Source organism: Microtus pennsylvanicus, chromosome 1, assembly GCF_037038515.1.
Source record: "Microtus pennsylvanicus isolate mMicPen1 chromosome 1, mMicPen1.hap1, whole genome shotgun sequence".
Classification (NCBI taxonomy): domain Eukaryota; kingdom Metazoa; phylum Chordata; class Mammalia; order Rodentia; family Cricetidae; genus Microtus; species Microtus pennsylvanicus.
Genome location: NC_134579.1, coordinates 84,507,899 through 84,528,652, shown reverse-complemented (window position 1 = coordinate 84,528,652; position 20,754 = coordinate 84,507,899). Strand labels below are relative to the sequence as shown.

At 45.3% G+C, this 20,754-nt stretch overlaps 1 protein-coding gene across 5 annotated transcripts in view; it reads right to left on the bottom strand.

Moving 5' to 3' along the window:
* Window positions 1–20,754, bottom strand: part of Stard13 (StAR related lipid transfer domain containing 13) — a 211,555-nt gene that overhangs the window by 42,221 nt on the left and 148,580 nt on the right. For all 5 annotated transcript variants that reach the window (XM_075971342.1, XM_075971359.1, XM_075971333.1 and 2 more), the window contains exons 2-3: window positions 18,038–18,109; window positions 14,060–14,141 (exon numbers count right to left, since the gene is read on the bottom strand). In XM_075971342.1, coding sequence (XP_075827457.1) covers window positions 14,060–14,141; window positions 18,038–18,109 — 154 coding nt within the window. The remainder of the gene's footprint in view (window positions 1–14,059; window positions 14,142–18,037; window positions 18,110–20,754) is intronic.

The window sequence follows — 20,754 nt, the reverse complement described above, 5'->3', positions numbered from 1 at the left end:
TCCTGTCACTTTTCCTGAAGACCTGAGTTCAGTTCCTAGCACACATACTGGGAAGTTGACAACCACTTGTACCTCCAGCTCCATAGGCTCTGACACCGTCTTCTGGCCTACAGATACTACATCACGTGCAGGTGCACACGCGTGCGCACACATACACATAGATAAAAATGAAATAAAGCACAATTTGAAGTGTTCAATATCACATGTTAATTGCAAACTAAAACTATCACGAGCTACTACTATATACACAGACAATGTTGGTGCGATGAGAGAAACTCCCAGTCATTGCTGGCAAGGATGGAAATGACTCAGGTCCTTCAGAACACAGTTGAACAGTTTCTTGCCGCAAAACAACCTGCGATCCGGCAACCATACTACTTGGTGCCCACCCAAATGGCTTTACGATTTATCTCCATGTGTAAATTTGAACTTGGTGTTTACGGTCACATCAGTCCTCATCGGTGAACTTTGATAGCAATCGAGATGTCAGGTGAATGGGAAGCTGAACTACGATACAACCCGGCAACGGCATGTTGATAACTAGAAATGAGTTAGAAAGACACGGGGGGCATGGAGGAAACTTGAGTGAGTTGAAGGCCAATATGAAGAGCCTGTAAACTGAGATTCTAATTAGAAAGCATTGTGGAAGAGTTAGATATCGTGGCGATAGCAAAAAGACCCATGATCCCCAGAGTCTAGGGAGATAAAGGGATGTCTAACAGAGAAAGCATCGTGGAAGAGTTAGGTATCGTGGTGATAGCAAAAAGACCCATGGTCGCCAGAGACTAGGGAGATAAAGGGATGTCTAACAGAGAAAGCATCATGGAAGAGTTAGGTATCGTGGTGGGTTGCCAGAGACTAGGGAGATGAAGGGATGTCTAACAGAGGACTTTCAGGGCAGTGAGACAGGTGTGTATGCCACGGTGGTGGATGTGTGTCATTAGACCCCTGTCAAAGGCACAGAATTAGAATAGAAAGCCGAGCCGTAATGTACACTGTGTGCTTTGCACGGGAACAGATGGTCTACCCTCTGGGGGTGTTGACATGGTAGAGATGTGCGTGTATGAGGGCCAAGGGCAAATGGGGGCACCGTTCTTCCTGCTAAAGTTTCTTATGGATCTCTAAGTGCTATAAAAACCGAATTAAAAAGGTATAATCTTTATTATAATTATTAATTGTACTTACTGAACTTTTAAATTATGAATATAAGTGATATGTATTTCTTTAGTTTTTTCTTTGGATGTGTATGTGTGTGCACATGTGTATGTATGTTCTCATGTGTGAGTGTTTTGGCCAAATGTTAACATTGAGTACCTTCATCGATAACACTCTATCTTAAATATGAACCCAGGGCTCATCAACTCAGTCAGTTCAGATAGCCAGCTTGCTCTGGGGCTCCCCTGTGCGTGTGTCCTATGTGCTAGCATTACAGAAGGGTGGTCATGCCTACCTAGAGTTCACATGGGCACTGCCTCCAGGTCAGTGGTCTGTATGTCTTTTGTCCTTCCAAAGTATACTAATTAGCTCTTATTCTAATGTCAAAATTATCATCATTGGAGGCAGTGAGAAACATTGGGTATAATCTTAATCATCTTGTCTACAGATCATCCTGCATCTTATAGAACAGTGGTTTTCAGCCTGTGGGTTGCAACCCCTCGGGGAGGTGTGTGTCAAATGATCCTTTCATGGGGGCTGCCTAAGACCACTGGAAAACAGAGGCTGGGGTCACCACAATAAGAGGGAATGTACTAAAGGGTCGTTGCGTCAGGAAGGTTGAGAACCACTGGTGTAGAGCGTTATAGAGGAAAATTCTCTGAGGCAATGTGCTTCTTCATGGCGTGATCTAGCATTGGTTTGGGATTTATTTCATGTAAGGTGGAGTAAACAATGCTAACCATTCTAAGCACACAGACTGGATGAAGCATCCATTGTGGAGACAGAAGACAGCATCGCCTCTCTCAGGTTTGACTCCTGCAGGTAAGAGAATACACCACAGACCAGACATATTCCAACTCTGCCAAAACTGCTGGGAAATTTGGGTGTGAGGGAAGCCAGCCTTCAGTGAGGACAAATATGTGGTTCTGGTATTTATTTCCATTTAAACTTAACCATAAGTAATAAGACAAATTCTCAAATGGTCTGGGTTGGTCTATTAGTGACTGCCTGTTGGGTTGTTTCAACATGAATGAAATTTTCAATTAAAGAATACATTTTGCCTTCCATGAATAGAGAGCTCTATTGGATTGGAGCTTCTCTTGAGCTTATACCATAATTTATTATTCTTCTAGTTCCTGGACAGCCTAGAAGAGTGTTCTATGTGAACATTATTTACACGAGTCTATGGTGTCTTCGGATCACCATGGTCATCATGGCGCAGTCAGAAGAGAATCCAGTGCACTGAACATGATAGCTTACAAGCTATACCTGGTTTGCCTGCCTATGGCCAAGCATAGATGCAAGAGCGAAGTGAGTCTATTCATTGGGTGTGAAGGGAATGGTCTGTGCAACCCCAGGACCATTCACACTGCCTCTTTGAGACAAGGAGAGAGGCCTCTGGGAGGACCTTTGCTCAAGGGAGTGAAACATAAGGAGCACCCAGGCTGGATGTCGTCCTATCTTCTTAATTTATTGATTCTGTCTACTGTTTACTTATTTTCATTATATCCCCGAAAACAGAGGTGAGTACCATGTTCTTGGCATTCCCTTTCTCTGCCCACTTTCCACTGAAAGAGAAAACCTCTTCACGCTTGTAGCAACCTGGGTTTGGTTATTAATGCAAACAAAACAGTCCAAGCCTTTCAGGAGAAATGGTCATGAAATCTTTTCAATCTTGCTGCTGTGGCCATAATCTTATAGATGGATAATACATCACCAAAGGGGAAGGTAGTGGTTTCATTTTAAGCATCAAACTTTGGGTTCTACTAGGGAAGTTCAGTACGGAGAGAAAAGCTGATATTCGTTTATCTAAGGGTGTGTGCTCTGTGCCCCAGGAAGACACTGAGAACACAGAGATGAACAGAAGATAGTTCTTATCCTTGAGGCTTTCACAGTCCCGTGTGAGCTGCGAGCATGATATATAGAAGCAGCAAGTCATTTCCTGAGTGCACCAGCCCAAGGAGATAACGTTTGAGCAAGACTGTGAAGAACTAAGAAATTTGCTGCCAAGTCTAGGGTAATTGCAAGCAAAGGAAACAGTCATCACTTAGGATGATGTGGTCTGGGAACTGCGAGTACCGAGCAGGGAATATAAGTCTGGAGAGGCAGGTATGGGCTGGACCACGGAGGATTGGAATGAAGGAATCAGGAGCAGTATGTGGGCAATGGAGAGATGCTGAAGGATATTTTCCTAGGGGATATTACCATACATAGACATATACCTAAGGTGGGATGGAGAATGAATTTAACAGGGACCGCCAAGAAAAGGCTTAAGAATCTGGATGAAGTACTGGAGAGATGGCTCAGTAGTTGAGAGCAAACGCTGCTCTTGCAAAGGACCCAGGCTTCTTCATTTCTTAGGTTATTTACAACTGCCTATAATTCAAGTTCTAGGGCATCCAACGTACCCTTCTGGCCTCAGTGGGCACTTGTGTGCATTTGGTGCACAGAAACTTATGCAGGCACATGCAAACACATAAAAGAAAATAAATCATATTTTAAAGAATCTGGACCAGCCACTGCTGCTCTATTCGTAACAGCCGGAAACTAGAAACAGTCTAGATGTCCATCAATGGAAGAATGGATTTTAAAAAATGCTGTGCATTTACACAACGGAATATTACTCAGCTATTAAAAATGCAACAATAAAATTCATAGATAAATGAATAGTGCTAGTAAAAAAATCATCTTGAATGATGTAACCCAGACCAAAAGGACAAGTAATTAAAGGCTAATTAAGGAGAAGTAATTAAATGTTCAATTATATTTGGATGTTAGTTGTTAAGTCTTCGATAAGAAGATTACCATCCATATAAACACAGGGGTTGGGTTCACAGTAAGGTACTGGTGGGGAGGGGTGGATCACTCTCGGAAGGGTAAATAGAATAGATGATTGTGGATGGAAGGGGTGGGGGGACTGGAATGGGAGGATCAAGTGACAAGGGGAAAAATACAGGGAGGGACAGTGAAAATGAAGAGCTATTTGAGGGGTTGTAGAGAAATCTACTAGAGTATAGGCTTCTCAAAACATGGACATATCAGAAAGGTATCTAAATGGAATCACCAAATAACGAGGGGGGCAAATCCCCCAGATCACTAAATGAAACCTCCGTTTCTGGGACTGAGTTACATCAAATTGAGTTGTTGACTAAATGGACCCCATGGAGAGTCCCAAACAACCGAGGCTATTCCCAAGGCTATTGGTTTCTCCCCACAAACTGACAGTAAGGCCCTATTGCTGAAGAAAACACCTACACAGCTCACTGAACCCAGAGGGAATGAAGTGGTGCCTACCTAGAGCCTTGACCACTCTACGGACTAGTGCTCATGGTTCTGGAAGGAACTCTGTGACCACCAGAGGAGAACGGTAAACACCAGCCCAGCTACAAACCCTGCCCCGTGGTGACCTGCTTGCAGGATATACGCTGTAACAGTGGCCAAAGTCTGTGAGAGAAACCAACCACTCTCTGACTGGATTTAAGGCCCACTCCATGAAATGGAACCCATTCCTGAGACTTCTTGGGTGGTCAAGAACCTGAAGCTAGATGGGCCGGGGACCCAGGGGAAATCCAGATACTACTGTTTAGCTAAAGGGACGTAGCAATCAAATGACTCCTGAGGACATTCTGCTCTACTCATAGATCAGGGTCCTGCTCAGCCATCATCAGAGAAGCTTCCTCCTGCAGCAGATGAGGCAAATATAGACCACAACTGGACAATGTGCAAAGAGTTAGAGATCTTAGACACTTAGTCCTAAATGGGATGTCTCCATCAAATCCTTCCCCTCAGGGCTCAGGGAACCCTGTTGAAGAGGAGGCAGGCAGCTGTAAGAGTCAGAGGGAATGGAGAGCCCCTGGGAAACCAGACGGTCTACACACAGTAGGACAGGTACACATACTACAGCATGCACAAGGCCCGCACAGGGCTGGGCCGGATGAGCTCAGCTGAGAAGGGCGAGTGGGCCCCAGCTTCCATCTCTTACCCAGAAGATATCTCTACTGATAACGGCTTACAAATGAGAAACCAGTTTTTTCCCAAGGTGTCTCAAGCCACACTGAAGGGCAGACCTGATGTCCAGCAGTATATGGTCACCACAAAACAAACTCAGTATTTTTTATGGAGAGTTTTATTGACTCACAGTGCTTTGTCTGGGCTTTTTTTTTTTTTTTAAAAAAAAACCCTTAAAGGTCTTTTGCTTATACATTATGGTTGTGTGTTTATATATTATGCGTTGTGTTTTTAAGTTGTGTTGGAACATGTCTGTTTCTACATTTATATGTGCTTCTTGTGTTTCTTCTTTGGCTCTTTTTCTTCTGTTAGTTTGTCTTGTTTTAATCTGGTTTGGTTTTAGTCTATTCTACTCTTATTATTTTCTAGGTGCCTGTTTGTATTCTAATGAGAGAAAGAAAGGGTGTAGATTTGGGTGGGTGGGGAGTTGGGGAAGATCTGGGAGGAATTAGGGGAGGGGAAACCAAAATCACAATAGATTGTATGAAAAAATATCTTCAATTAAAGAAAAGAGAAATCTGAATGAGAGACAGCAAAGTGATAAAGAGCGGGCATCAGGGTGTGCAGGCTGGACGTGACGATTGGCTCATATGGGAGCCAATAAAAAGTGGGCTTGGGGGTGTCCACGTGAGGGCAGGCATGGCGATCGGCTCATATGGGAGATAGAAAGACAAAGAGCGGGCTTGGGGGTGTCCATGTGAGGGCAGGATGTGGCGATTGGCTCATATGAAGATAGGAAGGTAAAGAGGCTGAGCCTCAGATTTCAAGCTCTTATAAAAGTGCTATTGAGCATAAAACAATAAAATATGGAAGTCAGTGGGGCTCAGGGATATGAGGAAGACAATGGGCTCTGGACTGCATATGTTCAAATGTAGGGCCTGTGTGACGTCCAGACAGGACAGTGAGTGGAATACAGACGGTCAGTATAAAGCGCACAGAATGGCTCTGTCTTTGGGAGACTGGTTCCAGGAGTCCTCGGCAGACACCAAAGTCCTCTGGTGCTCAAGTCCCGTGTGGAACATGGCACAGCATTTGCATTTAATCTCTCATAGCCTCTCCTATACTTAAAACCACTCCTGTATTATTTGCATTACTTCATACAGTGTAAACACCGCATAAGTGGCTGTTTTATGTTTGAGGTGAGGTTGGTGAATGCAGGGATGGTGACCTCATAGATATCAAGGGCTGAATAACTGAACCCAAGTAAGCTGGGGAAGCAAATTCAGAATGTTGGGGACTTCCAGTGTTTAGGGCTTGGGGCTAAGGGAGGAAGCCAGCTTCAGGAAGATAAAAGTCAGGGTAGGTCATCAAGAACCAGCTGAAGGTGGTGCCTTAGAAGCCAAAGAATTTGCACCCAGGAAAGGGGGAAGCAGTAGGTTAATTGTGTCAAGTATTTAAGAAAGAACCCCGCAGTAAGAAAGCTTCACATTCCTTTGGTACCACTTAGAGGTTGGAGGGGGTGGGGTAGGGCGGGCAGAGGGCGGGGTAGGGCTGGTAAAGGGCAGCCTGGAGTATGCAGAGGGAGGAGAGCTGAGAGTGTGTGGAGCCTGAGAGTCAGAAGCTAGTGGGCACCAGACGTTCTCTTAAGAAGTTCATGAAGTAGCCCGGCAGTGGTGGCGCACGCCTTTAATCCCAGCACTCAGGAGGCAGAGGCAGGCAGAGCTCTGTAAGTTCGAGGCCAGCCTGGTCTACAAGAGCTAGTTCCAGAACAGGCCCCAAAGCTACAAAGAAAACCCTGTCTTGAAAAACCATAATAATAATAATAATAATAATAATAATAATAATATTTGGGCAGTGGTGGCATACTTTAATCCCAGCACTTGGGAGGCAGAGGTAGGCAGAGCTCTGTGAGTTCGAGGCCAGCCTGGTCTACAAGAGCTAGTTCCATGACAGGCACCAAATCTACAGAGAAACCCTGTCTCAAAAAACCAAAAAAAAAAAAAAAAAAAAGCTTATAAGGGGCTGCAGAGATGGCTCAGAGGTTAAGAGCACTGGCTCCTCTTTCAGAGGATCTGGGTTCAATGCCAGCACCTACATGGCAGCTCACAACTGTTTGTACCTTCAGTCCCAGGGGATCTGACACCTTCACACCAATGCACATGCAATAAAGTTTAAAAAAAAAAGTTCATGAAGTCTGGGTATGGTGATGCTTGCCTTTAACCCTAGGCAGAGGCAGGCAGATCTCTGTTGAGTTTGAAGCTATCCTGGTCTACATGGCAAGTTCCAGGCCAGTCAGGATTGCTACTGGAAGAAAAAGGAGGAGGAAGAAGAGGAGGAGGAGAAAGAAGAGGAAGACGAAGAGGAGAGGGAGGAGAAAGCTGTTAGCAAAGGACAGCATTTTAAGCTCTTCCGAGGAGAAAACAGTTTATCACCATAATATTTTCTAACCAAAGATGCAATATAGTAATTTGTGGACTGAAAGGTTATTTCTGCCAAACCCTGGTTCAACTTAAATATTTATTGAAGTTTCATCTGGGACAAGGCCCTGTATCCACGAGTCCATGACATGGAGCCAGACAGTCCTCCAGAGCTCAGAGGACCGGAGCAGGAGCTGGGCAGGGGTCAGGGGAAAACACACAGGAGGGGAAGGCGAGCGAACGGGTGTCTGGGGTGAAGGGAGATGGTGAGACTGTGCACTGAGGAAGGCCATGGTGCAGGCAGAGGAGCAGGGTCAGTGGGAGGGCCCAGGTGCAGGGTGTCAGGTCCTGACTCACGCTGTACTCAGCCTGGGGACACTCGCAGGCCTTCTGGTACTCCCTTAGCAACCACAGGAAAACATAAGGTCCTTTCCTTCCTCATACTTTAGGCTCGTGTTTGACATTTCCATGGCCAGACCTCAGATGGATCACGAGGTCTTCTACACTGATTTAACGGCCGGTTTCCTGTGATATTTTTTATTTTCCTGCCAATAGCATGGGAGGAATAGAAAGCAGTGTTGGGCGTTCATCTCTTCCAGACCGTTCTGATTTGAGTCCAATGGCCTGACCTTCTTACCCTTGGCTCCGGTCAGGGTGGTGGATGGAGCCCTGTCAGCTAAGGAGAGTCCTGGGTGAGAACTTCAAAGACATTCAGGGACCAAAGCCAGTGAAGATGTGCTCTCAACCCAGGGTCACAGGGGCTCCTCCATGGGCTGCGGCCACAGGGCGTGGGAAAGGCCTTGGTACTGAGAGAGTCTGGCAGACACAGATTTTGGAGAGTGGGATGGATTCTCCATGCCAAATACCCAACCCTGCTACGTAATTCCCAAGGCTTGAGGGTGTTTAAGAGTCACAGGCCACGCATAGGAAGGATTTACGGTGTCTGGGGTAAGATGGGGGTGTGATGAGGACATTAGAAATACAGTCTGACGCGAGCAGATGACTGTCACGATGCCACCATGGAGACAGACAAGAAAGGCCGTGCCGCCCTCTGCTTTTCCTTCTGGCTGTCCCACCAAGTGTTTGCAGCAGGAGAAATCACCCCTGTGCTAGTGCTTAAATCCAGGAACTGCCTCTGGACATCAGATGAGGTGTGGGAGGAAAGCGGGGTCAAAGGTCACCTTGGCAAAAAGAAAAAAGAAAAAGTACAAGCTGTGTTGTGAGTGTGTGTATGTATGATGTAATCAGTTTGCACAAAACAGTTCTCATCATCCTTATTTTGTTTTATGTGCACGGGTGTTTTGCATGAATGTCTGCATCACTTGAGTGTCTGGCACCTACAGAGGTCAGGAGAGGGTGTTGGATTCCTTGGTACTGGAGTAACAGTTGGGAGCCACCGTGTAGGTGCTGGGACTCCAAACTCGGTCCTCTGAAGAGCAGGAAACACTCTTGACCACTGAGTCATCTCTCCTCTATGACAGGTGTTTTTAAAGGGAAGAGATTTACATTATACTTCGCGGAGGCTGTCGGTATTTATCTTAACGATGTTAAGACGCGCAAATCAATCTGCATGTGCGACACTGCACTCAACCATCCCATCCTCTCCCCTGCGTCTTCCCCTCTCGCTGGTCCTTGCTCTTTGAGACACCTCGTCACTGCTCATCCTTCTAAGCACACAGGGGAAAGCGGCACTGGGTAGTCATAACCAGTTCCATCCCCAAACGACCGTGAACACAGCTCATGCCCTCTTTTGTCATATACTATAATTAGTTAGCATCTATTAACAATATACATTATGCAAATGAGCTGCTATTCACATTAATTTAGGAACTCAAAGGGCACGTTTGAGCATCTGGGCCTCTGCCCACAGCCAGCTGCAGGGAATACTGTCGCTCACCAGCGCAGACGGGGCCTCACCTCCCCAGAGCTTCGCTTGCTGATATTTGCCTCAAAACACAAACTTGGCCGGCTATTTTGAGATCTTTCGAGTCTTTAAAGTGTTCCATAGAGTTAAGTTCCAACCAACTCAGACAATCGGGTTTGCACTGAACTTTTCGTGACACGTGGGGGAAAAGGCTAGTCAAGGAGCAGCCGCGAGCAGGAAAACAGAGTTGTAACTGTGGCTGCTGAAATGCTGGAAACTGACCGATGCTTCCAGCCTGCAGCAGGCAGCAGTCATCTCCATGGAGCCTGCCGGACACAGCCGGTTCTGCCAGCATTCCTGCAGCCACAAAGAAAGGATGCTGCCGCCGACATCCGGGAGGCTCACTTAGCAGCAGAGGCAGCGAATCTGCCTGGTTTCTAGGGACTAAACCTGGGAGGTAGACAGCTAGACATCCATCCCGATTCCTTCTGGGCAGTCTAACCTCAGCAGCATCTGGATTTTTTAAGCTACGCTGTTCAACAATTCTACGGAAAACTGGGGTCTGAGACATGACTGCTTGTCCACACGAATGAGTAAGATCCCTGAGGTGAATACCCTTTCGTGGGTGCCTCTAGCTCTGCTGCCTGCCTCAGTATCCCCAGAGGGAGCTCCCTTCCTCCCACCATGACTCAATCCACCTTTCTGCAGGGCTTCTGCATTTCAAACAAACATGAGAACTGTACAAAGATCTAAAAAATAAAGCAGAGGGGTGGGCAAGACAGACAGATTCGCAGGGAAAGGTGCCTACTGCCAAACCTGAGGACCAGAGTTCAATTCCCAAGACCCCTGTAGTGGGAGGAGAGAAGCGACTCCTGAAAGGTGTCCTCCTGCACACTGTGGTGCCCCCGCCACACATCAAACAAACAAACAAACAAACACGTAATTTCAAAAATCAAAAAAGAATAAAAAAATTTTCTTTGTGAATACAGCGCACAAAGGGGGAGAAAAAAAAGCATTTTCAGCCCTTACTGTTCGCTTGGCATTAATCAAGACTTACCCTCTGAGTAGGCAAGCTTCTAATTAACTGTTCATTAATCTCAAAGTCTAAAAAGCACCGTCAGTCTTCACTGGTGGGAGATCGGCTGCTTTCTGCTGTTCGCAAGGCAGGAAGTCTGGATTGTGTGGACCTCACAGTGAAGAAAAAGCAATTGCCTGCCCTTGCGGCTCTTCAGCCAGCCACCTCTGGCTGTCAACCTACCCCTCGCTTCCTTTGATCCACCCAGGGTGTGACTCTTCCTTTGGCTATTCTACCCAGAGCTTACGCCCAGAGAACCGAGGTTCATGGACCTCTAGCCAAATGCTTTCTCACAAAAATTAATAAAACAGCTTAGAAAGATTTTGCAGGATATATATATCCATATATATATATATGCTGTTTTATTAATTATATATGTATATATAGATACACACATTCTAGTAATAAAATACCGGTTTCAAAAATAATAGCATGTACAGAACCACGAACTCTTAGGTATTCTCAAGACCATTTCCTGTGCTCTACACTACAGTTTGCTGTTGTAAACATCAGGAGACCTAGACATACACTGATTACTAACGAACACGTGCATTTAGGACCCTGAGATGGCTCAACGGGCAAAGGCACTTGCCTGAGTTCAACCCCAAGCCCCCAGAAGGTGGAAAAGAGGACCAACCCTTGCAAGTTGTCCTTTGACTTCAACACAAGCACTGTGCCGTACATGTCATAGACACACATGTCACACACAAGAGTACACAGGCATGTGTCAAAGTGACTTGATGACGAGGGCCGTCCAGTCCTTTCCACAGGTAGTGGTCACAATTGAACACTGAAATGCAACGTGTGAATCTTGGTGCAGCCTTGTACTTAACTGAGATAACCTCTGATTCAAACTGCAAGGGAAAACATACTTGTGACCTTATTTTAGGCAAAGACACTTTTAGATGCACTCTTAAAATGTGGACAAAGTAAACAAATTTGGCTAGAAAAGAAAAAAAGAGCCCTGCTTGTGTGACATTGGAAAGAGGATATACAGGCTGGCAGAAAACATTTACAGAATGCATTGTCTGAGGAACGAGGGATTAATCACAGCAGCGGCATCCTCCAAGTGCAACAATAAACGTATTCAATTAAAAAATGAGAAAAAGATCAAAAAGATATTTTGCAGGAGACGATCAGTTTTGAGACATGGAAAGATATCTAGTTTTATTGGTCGCTAAGAAAATGCACATGGAAAGTCACAATGCAATAATTGCCAGACACCTGTTCAAATGTGCATGAACAAAACAAAAACATACTAACAAAGGGACATATAATAGCTGGAGCCCTCATATGTTGCTGGGAACATAAAACAACAGGACCACTTGAAGTGGTTACTGCCTCTTTATAAGTTAAAACAGATTTGTCATGAGTCCCCCCCGCCTCATTCTTAAGATTTTAGTGAAAAGAAACATACTTTTATGCTCAAACCAAACTACATATATCCATGTTGAAATGTTTTTATAGCCTCACATTGGGATCCCGGAAGTTTGCTCGTACAATGGAAAGGCATACATTTTTGAAACGGAAAGTAACACGAATTAATCTTAAGAACATTGCACCAAGGGAAGGGAGCCAGGCAAAACAGTCATTTCTGTTCCATGCCATATCTGTGATGCCCGGATGGAACCAAAACTGTAGGCACAGAAAACCAATCTGTAGTTGCCAAGGTTTGGTAGTAGCATGGACATGGAGGACAGAGAGGAAGTGGGAGCTTCAGGAGCAGCGGCTGAAACTTTTCCAAACCTTGATTACATACTAGTACTAGTCCATTTTTAATATAAATACAATGCTGCAAATAAGTCATTTTACAGAAAACAAATTTAGAAGACTTAATGGTAAAATATAATTTTAAAAATAGGATTTTTTTTGAAATGCCAGCCAACAGGAACGTCCTCAACACCAAGAGGAAAAACAGCCTGAGGTACTAATTGGATTGGACTGTGTGGAATGAGCGGCCTTCAGAAGGATCTGTTCTTGCTGCAGGTGTGCCTACCGGGAGGCGAGGAGGAAAGGCTGCTCTTCCAGGTCAAAGCTTTGGAAGAACCACGAGGAAATCATCCGGTTACCCCACAGGCTCTCGCAGAGGCAGGTCATTGTGCTTACTTGTTTTCTAGCCTAGATGGCCTCCCGTTCAAATCTATGATTTTACTGTGTGTGTGTGTGTGTGTGTGTGTGTGTGTGTGTGTGTGTGTAGGTGGGTGTACTCATGCCACAGTGCATGTATGGATGTCAGGAGACAACTTTTGGGAGGCGGTTCTCTTCTCCCACTATGTGGGTCCCAGGAATCGAACTCAGGTAGTTATGCTTGGCTGCAAGCGTATTTAACCTATTAAGCCAGCCAGCTCTCAAGTTTATGAATCAAAGAGTTCTTTTCTCTTTTAGCCAACAGGATTGATACATCAAACTTAAGCAGATACACAGGATTGTCCTGGTGAACACACATCTACTTTTTTTTTTTTTTGGTTTTTCGAGACAGAGTTTCTCTGTGGCTTTGGAGCCTGTCCTGGAACTAGCTCTGTAGACCAGGCTGGTCTCGAACTCACAGAGATCCGCCTGCCTCTGCCTCCCAAGTGCTGGGATTAAAGGCCACCATCGCCCGGCTACAAATCTTTTTTGTCATATAGGAATCAGGGAATGAGCAGCTCTGAACACAAAAACAGATATTGGAGATCTGGCAGCCTAAGATCATTTATGCTCTGCTTATCATTGGCTTCCCCTTAAATAATCATATTTATCAAATGCAGTGGGCTGAGGGTCGCGAGCACAGAATATCCAAGTCCTCTGTTTCCTGAAAAGGAACAGTGTCCTGCAACCGACACCTACCCCAGCTCTGACTCTTTCCAGAGTGTTGTCCAGGAAACCACAAGTTCTTCAGACATGGTTGACTTTTCATGTGGAATTTAATTGTCTACAAATATAGATTCCATTGGCTTTTCAAAATTATTAACCCAAGTTCAACGGTTCTGTATTTGTTCTTTGGCTCCCACCTCATCGCTTCACCCGGGCTTCTCCCACAACTCTGTGAGGTGTTTGGTGGGAGATTCTTCACGTATATGTCTTGGGCTCTTCGTCACATAACAAAGGTTTAAATATGTCACTCTGCCACTGTGTTTACTCGGCTTTACATGTTCTGACTCAAAGCTATAGCCACTTGACTTTATATATGTAAAACAAACAGGTCAAGTTGAACATACTCAAAGGGTGAAGTCTCAGCCTCTGCCCCAACAGCGCTTGTGACGGTTGACTGGCTGATTCCTCCTCCCCCACCCCGCCTCATCTGTGCCGCCTCTTCCCTGCCCTTATCCTTATTCGCATTTTGGAAATGGCATTTAACACACTCTGAAACATCCAAGCCCTTCTTTCTCTTCTTTCCCCTTCTGTTCTTTCCTCTCCTCCCTTTCCCCTCTCTTTTTTCTAACCTAATGTCTAAAGCCCCCTGTTAGGATTTAAATTCTACACAAACAGGAACTGAGTGAGCATGCTCAGAGTACCAGGACCTAATGTCTGGAGACAGTGGTCACAGAGGAAATGTTTACTGAATGGAGGTCAACCTAGGAAAGAAACAAACATCAAAGCTACTTCCCTCATCTGGCTTACCTGCAAAGAGGCTCTACAAGGTCCCTTTCAAGAAAATCATGGTCTTTTTGGACAGCCACAATGTTGATGGGGAACTGGGAATCTAGGAGGGAAAGGGGAGACAGAGGTTATGTCCTTTGCCGTAGGGGATTGCAGGCCACTGTACTCGGGCCACCACGTCCACACAAATCCACCACGTCCACACAAATCCCCGATCTTAACCACAGTTCCAGCTTATTACTATTGCTGATGGCCTTTAAAAATAGCACACGATTTTATTTTTATCACAGAAAATGCTTTTGAGAGTACAGCTTAAGTGCGAAACACGAAAACAAGCGCCCGACCTTGGACAAGATTAAATGCTGAGTGCCCTTAGTGTCCCTGCTTATCAGAGGCTCAGGTGGGGTGGGGAAGAACATCAGGGTTCTTCCCATTCACCACAGCACAGCCCACAGGCCGACAGTTTCATAGAATTCTCAGTTTGATAGATTTTTTTTCCTTCACAAAGGACATTTCCCAAAATACCCCAAGTTCAATGGTCTCAGGTTTTCTTTTCCTTCCTTCCTTCCTTCCTTCCTTCCTTCCTTCCTTCCTTCCTTCCTTCCTTCCTTCTTCTCTCCCTCCTCTCCTCCCTCCCCTCCTTCTCCCCCCCCCCCCGCTCTTTTTTGATAGCAAAATTTCCAGTCATCTTGAAGTTCCCCACTGATGCCAAACCCATGACTTTTCCTCAAAAGAGGACTCATGCCAACTGGCAGGGCTACTGTGACTATCAGAATATGGCTTTAATTTTAGGAGCCTCTTTTACAGAGGAAAACCTCTGGATGTCACTTGGCATAACAGGCAAGGTCACCTTTCATGTCAGTTCCCTGTGACTGCCCTGCCTTTCTATTTTACACTTTCCATACCTTCCGAGTTACAATAAAGCTAATGTTTCTAAACCTTCCTCCGTGTTGGAAGCAGATGCTTTCCCCATTCTGGAGACACATATTTGCCTCTTTAGAACAAGGGCCACACAATAAAGATTTAAACATTATCAGTTTGCTGACATTTTTATTTGGCCCAACAAATCAAATTCCAATTTGAAGACATAAAGATTTGGTTTTATTAAAAAAAAAAGCCAATCAAGTTAGTTGAACTCAAAGAATTTCATGGTGACTGAATCCCTTCTGGTCCCCAAATGGATACCACCTCACCCTCCTGGCAAGTGAGTGTACGTCCCAGTGAGAAGCACAGACACAGGAGCCCAGGGACTCCAGCTTTAAGCCCTGATTACTTTTGGGTATGTTACTCTGGGCAAATAACTTTTCCTCAACTGTACAGTATCACAGTCATGATGGCCACTTTATGGCGGAGGTATGAGCATTGGTTTTTGTTTGTTTGTTTGTTTGTTTTTTTTTTTTCGAGACAGTGTTTCTCTGTAGCTTTTGGTGCCTGTCCCGGAACTAGCTCTTGTGGACCAGGCTGGCCTCGAACTCCCAGAGATCCGCCTGCCTCTGCCTCCCGAGTGCTGGGATATGAGCATTGGTTTTTGAATAATAATGGGCACAGGGAAAACTCTGTTCTTACTGTGTTTATGCAACATTTATGGGTGAGACACAATCTAGCATGCGCATGTTTGTGGGCTAATAGCGCATCTTAGGGAGTTATGGACTGCTTACATTAAAGTCTCACAGTAGCGGTAGCATATGCATTATCGTGTATATATTTATATGTATATACTCAAGAATCAAAGAGTTGGCATTTTTTCATTTCCTCCTTCCACTTCAGGACAGTGAGCTGCTTGTTGCTGTTATTTTTCTTTCGACACAAACCTAGACATGTTTGGGAAGAGGGCATCTTAATTGGAAACATTCCTCCATTGTCTTGGCCTGCAGGCAAATCTGTGGGGTATTATCTTGACTAGTGATTGATGGAGGAGAGCCTCACTCACTGTGGGTGGTGCCACCCCTGGGCTGGTGGTCCTGGGATCTATAAGAAAGCAGGTTGAGCAAGCCATGATAAGCAGGTCAGTAAGCGGCTCCCCTCCACGGCCTCTGCATGGGCTCCTGATTGCAGGTTCCTGCCCTGAGCTCCTGGCCTGACTTCCCTCAGTGATGGAGTGTGACCCGAGAGTTATAACACAAAATAACCCTTTCCTCTTTATTTCGGTCATGGTGTTTGTCACAACAGAAACCCTAACTAGGACAGAGTCACTTAGCGTTCTGGGCTCTTCCCTTCTAGTTAGTAAATTGCAGGTAGAGTAGGAGTCGAGAATAACGTAGACTTAAACTATAGGAATCTTCTCTCTCTCTCTCTCTCTCTCTCTCTCTCTCTCTCTCTCTCTCTCTCCCTTCCTCCCTCCCTCTGTCTCCCCCTTCTCTCTTTCTTTCCTTTTGTCTAAAAGGCTCTGTATGACCCTATGAAACTCTTTTTTATCAGAGATTCTGAGCTTCAAACTACATTCCAATGCTAACTCTTTGTCCTCACAGAATTTATATGAACAAAGTAGCAAAAAAAAAAACCTTTTGGTTTTTAATATAAAATTGAGATTTTTGATGAAAGGACAGGAGTCATCTATAAGGAAAGATTAATCTCACTGACTCTTCCCATCCTACACAATGTTTGTGCCATTGGGAAGAGAAGCTGCATATTTTTCCTATGCTAGGCACCCTCTCCTGAGCCCTCAGGCCCACTCCGCTGCCTCCTATTTTGGCGTTATGCTTTGACACCCCCTGGAGAGTGGACGGTGTCCAAAGAGACTTGTGCTATCTGCTTTCCTTGTGTGTTTGGCCAATGTGAAGCCATGGATGAAACACAAGGAGGCAACCCCTGGCTCTGCCCATGTCCAGCTGTGTGTTTGTTCCCTCCAGAGATATGTATGGGTTCCTTCTTTCCTGGGCCCTGGCATCATCCCCCTGTGGGAGTGGCAGCCCCATTAAGTATAAACCCTATGCTCCTTCTTTGTGCATGTCTTATCTACAGCTTTGTAATAAATACCACTAGCTATAATTCTCCACAGCTAATCTCGTGTGCCACCTGCCCACTGCTGGGACCTCACTCCTTCCTGATGTGTAAGGACCATGTATAAAACATGGAAGATTTGATGATGGTCTTAGATATCAGTAAGGTAGAGAGAAGTGAAAATTGTGGCTGAAGAAGAACATCCCTGTGGGCTCGTTATGTTTCAGTGCTTGATCCCTAGTTGGTAGAACAGTTTGGCGAAGGATTGGGGGGGCATGGCTTTGTTGGAGGAGGGGTGTCACTAGGGGTGGGCTTTGAGATTTCAAAAACCCATGTCATCCCCAGTATTTACCCTTTCTGTCTCTTGCTTGTGGATCAGATGCAAGCTCTCAAGCTTCTGCCCCAGCACCATGCCTGCCTGCCTGCGGCCATGCTCCCCACCATGATGGTTATGGACTCTAACCCTCTGGAACTGTAAGCCCCAAATAAACTTTTTTCTTCTCTAACTTGCCTTGGTCATGCTGTTTTATCACAGCAATAGAAAAGTAACTAAGACAGCAAATTTGTTAATTAGTAATTAAAGAATCAAGAACCAGAAGTATAACGCTGGCAAGAAAGCCATTTATCCAAAACTCAGAAGACTGATGTCTGGTCCATAACATTTTTAAAAAAAAATAACATAGGCATAAGCAAAGGCTATCCCCAAACAAGTAGATTAGAGACATCTAGGAAACTTACTAACAACACATTCATTGCAAGTTCAAGAAAACTGAACACAATGAAGTTAAAACAAGGAAGAGCATGTTAGTCTGCAAAGTGAGTCGGGGCAGACACTGGAAAGAAAGTGTGGAGCTGGGTGGGAATCTGCAGGGGGAAGCAGGAAGTGGGGTGGGAACGGGAGGGCTCTCATTTCCAGATGTGTCCAGATGAGCTTACTATTGCCAAGGCCGAGAGAAAAGGGAGCAAAGCCACAACACATTAGAGCAATGACCCAGAAAGCAGAAGGCAGGGTCCACATGGTTTGTCCTGAGTTTATTCTCTCTGTAAAGAAGGACGTACCTTCATACAGCTGAGCGTACTGCGGGAACCCAGCAGCTCGCAGCCAGTCACATGCTTCCTTCGCCTCGATTTCTGAAACATACAAGAGAAAGAACGTTGTGAGTCTGACAGTCACACTCCGGTTCTGCTGGTGTGCTCCGTGAGGGCCATTACGAAGCAAAGCTGCTCCTGCGTAGTCGTGTGTACCCAGAAGGGAGGACGTACAGAGTGTCAGGGCCACTCAAGGCTCTCCCTGTGTCTGCTCGGATTATCTCCCCTGTGGAGCCATAGTTCATGGAATGAGAACCAAGCACAGAAGGCAGAGCACAAAGGCTGAATGTCCTACAGGGCAAAACGCCTTGTTTATGCGCCAAAGAACTAGGTGATGAGGGAAGAGAAGAAAGACTTATTATAATCGCAATCCTCTTTTTAATGGACCTTTTAAACCTTCCACGATAAGCCAGAGATTATTTATTCAACCTTGCTTTACTCTTTCACCCAAGATAAAAAAAAAAAAACAAAAAAACACAACCGCCAGTCTATTTTCTCACGAATGAAGGCATTACAAAAATCCAGTTTCACCGACGGTTTTAATTCCCAATATATCGCCTGAGAATGTTCATTGGTCAAGCCTGTTGGAATGACTTCTAACTCAAGAGTGCAGAGGGGAAAAGGATAGTGAGACCCAAGTCCCACAGAGTTGCCAGAACTGAGGGGGCCACACCCAAGAAACTGGTTGGTCCTTTGGGTGACAGTTTGTGGGGTGGATCGACCAGCTGCCCATGCAAGCAACCTCCCTGAGGGAATCTGTGGACGGAGCTGGGAGGAGCGACCGGGTAAAGCAGGCCATTCTCTGACCTTGTGGATTCTGGATTATTTCACAACCACCATGCTGTTAGATAAACATCAGCCCAGGGAAAAGAAGTTCATCTGTCAAGAGTTCAGTTTCTCCAAATAGAAGTAAAAAGCCTAGGGAAATGTCCTGGCCAAAGCTCTCCTCAGCTGCTGGATGCTCAGTCAACGCATTTCCGTTTCCCCGGGTGCTTGTTTTCCTCTGTAGTCAAAACTACTAGTAAAGGCCTTTCTTGAATCGTTTACACAGAAAAACAATCTCCATGAACATGGGCCATAGGCCTGAGACTGTGCCCTTTAAATAATATCTCAGCAGCTGTCTAGCACGTTTGATGTGACGAAGCCATTTAGGGTATGTTAAAACAAATCAAAGCAGATTTTAGCCTCAAAAGATGCACAGAAGCAAAACCTTCAGGGAAGCAATAGAAAACTTCCAAGTTCTGGTTTTTGTAGCAATGGGAGGGGGGGGTCCTGCCAATTCTGACCAGCATGGATTTCATCTTCACGTCGAGTTTCAAGCTGCACCTCGGCTGCCTGCTTCAGGATGATAAAGAGGGCAGAGCGAGAAAACAGCCGATTTCCAGACCTGTGTGAAGCTCAGTTATGAGTTGGTAAGGAATTGCAGAGTCCTGCATTTTCTAGTGAATCACACCAATTATGCATTTTGCTGTTTTATTTTTGTTTCTACTATGATCAAAACGTAGTTTTTAGCAAGAAAATCCCAGAGAGCCAGGAAATGACATGAAGAGACCTAGAGGTCAGGTGCTGTAGAGCAGACGGAAACCCAGAGGGAAGTGGGAATTCAGGGCACCAAAGGACATTAAACCCCTGGAACAAAAACGATGACAAGATTTGAGGCAACTAGAGCTGCTGGAAGGAGAACTGTGGCCAGGTGCGGGGATGGGATCGAGGCTAGGCAGAACAATCCTACATGCAGTCTCTCCAGACGGCTTCATCTCCCTTCAACAGAAACACGGAGAATGAACACACAAACACAAATAATCAAAACTCGGCCACAACCCGTCTAAGTCAGTCACTCAAATAGGCTAATTTTTTAAAACCGCTTGTACCAAGTTTTTAGGTTTCAGACTCAAATCACAAATTGCGAGGAGTAAATAATAGTAAATTGGAAAATGCCACTCACCAAACCACGGTGAGTGGCTCTTCAGACCACCGCCATACTTGATGCCTTTCTATTCGCCTAAATGCCTATCAAACGCAACCCTCCTTTTGCATTCTGCATAAGATTAAGTAAAACAGTTCCCTTCAAATTCCTTTTTTCAGGTGTTTGTCACCATCGAGAGAGAGAGAGAGAGAGAGAGAGAGAGAGAGAGAGAGAGAGAGAGAGAGAACAATAGAAATCAATCCATCCAGAGGACACACACACACACACACACACACACACACACACACACACACTATCGGGGCACCTTAGCAGGCAAAGTGAATATTAAGCTAACAGAAGGGGATAATGGCTGCTGGCCTAGTATCTTGACATCTCAATTGAAGAGCAAAAGGAACGTAGCAACCAGCCACAAAACGATCTTGTATAATTACCGCCATCAAATTTCACTTTGACTGTTCAGCTGAGTTGGGAAGGGGCTCACCCACAGTCCCTTCTAACCCCTGTCAGACAGACGCTGTTTTCCCCAGGGCCTTTGCAGTGGCCAAAATGCGGGAGAATTAGAAGGGAGTCCTATTGCCGGTGTCATTTCACCAAGATCTATCTAATGAGATTTAAATGACACTTGATGAGGAAAGTGTGGGCATTTATTTTTTAATGTGCACTCGGTAACCATCACTGTATTATACATGAGCATTAAGAGCCATTAAAATCACATTTTGGCTATTCTATCTGTTCCCCATTTGCAGCCCTCACCTGCTCT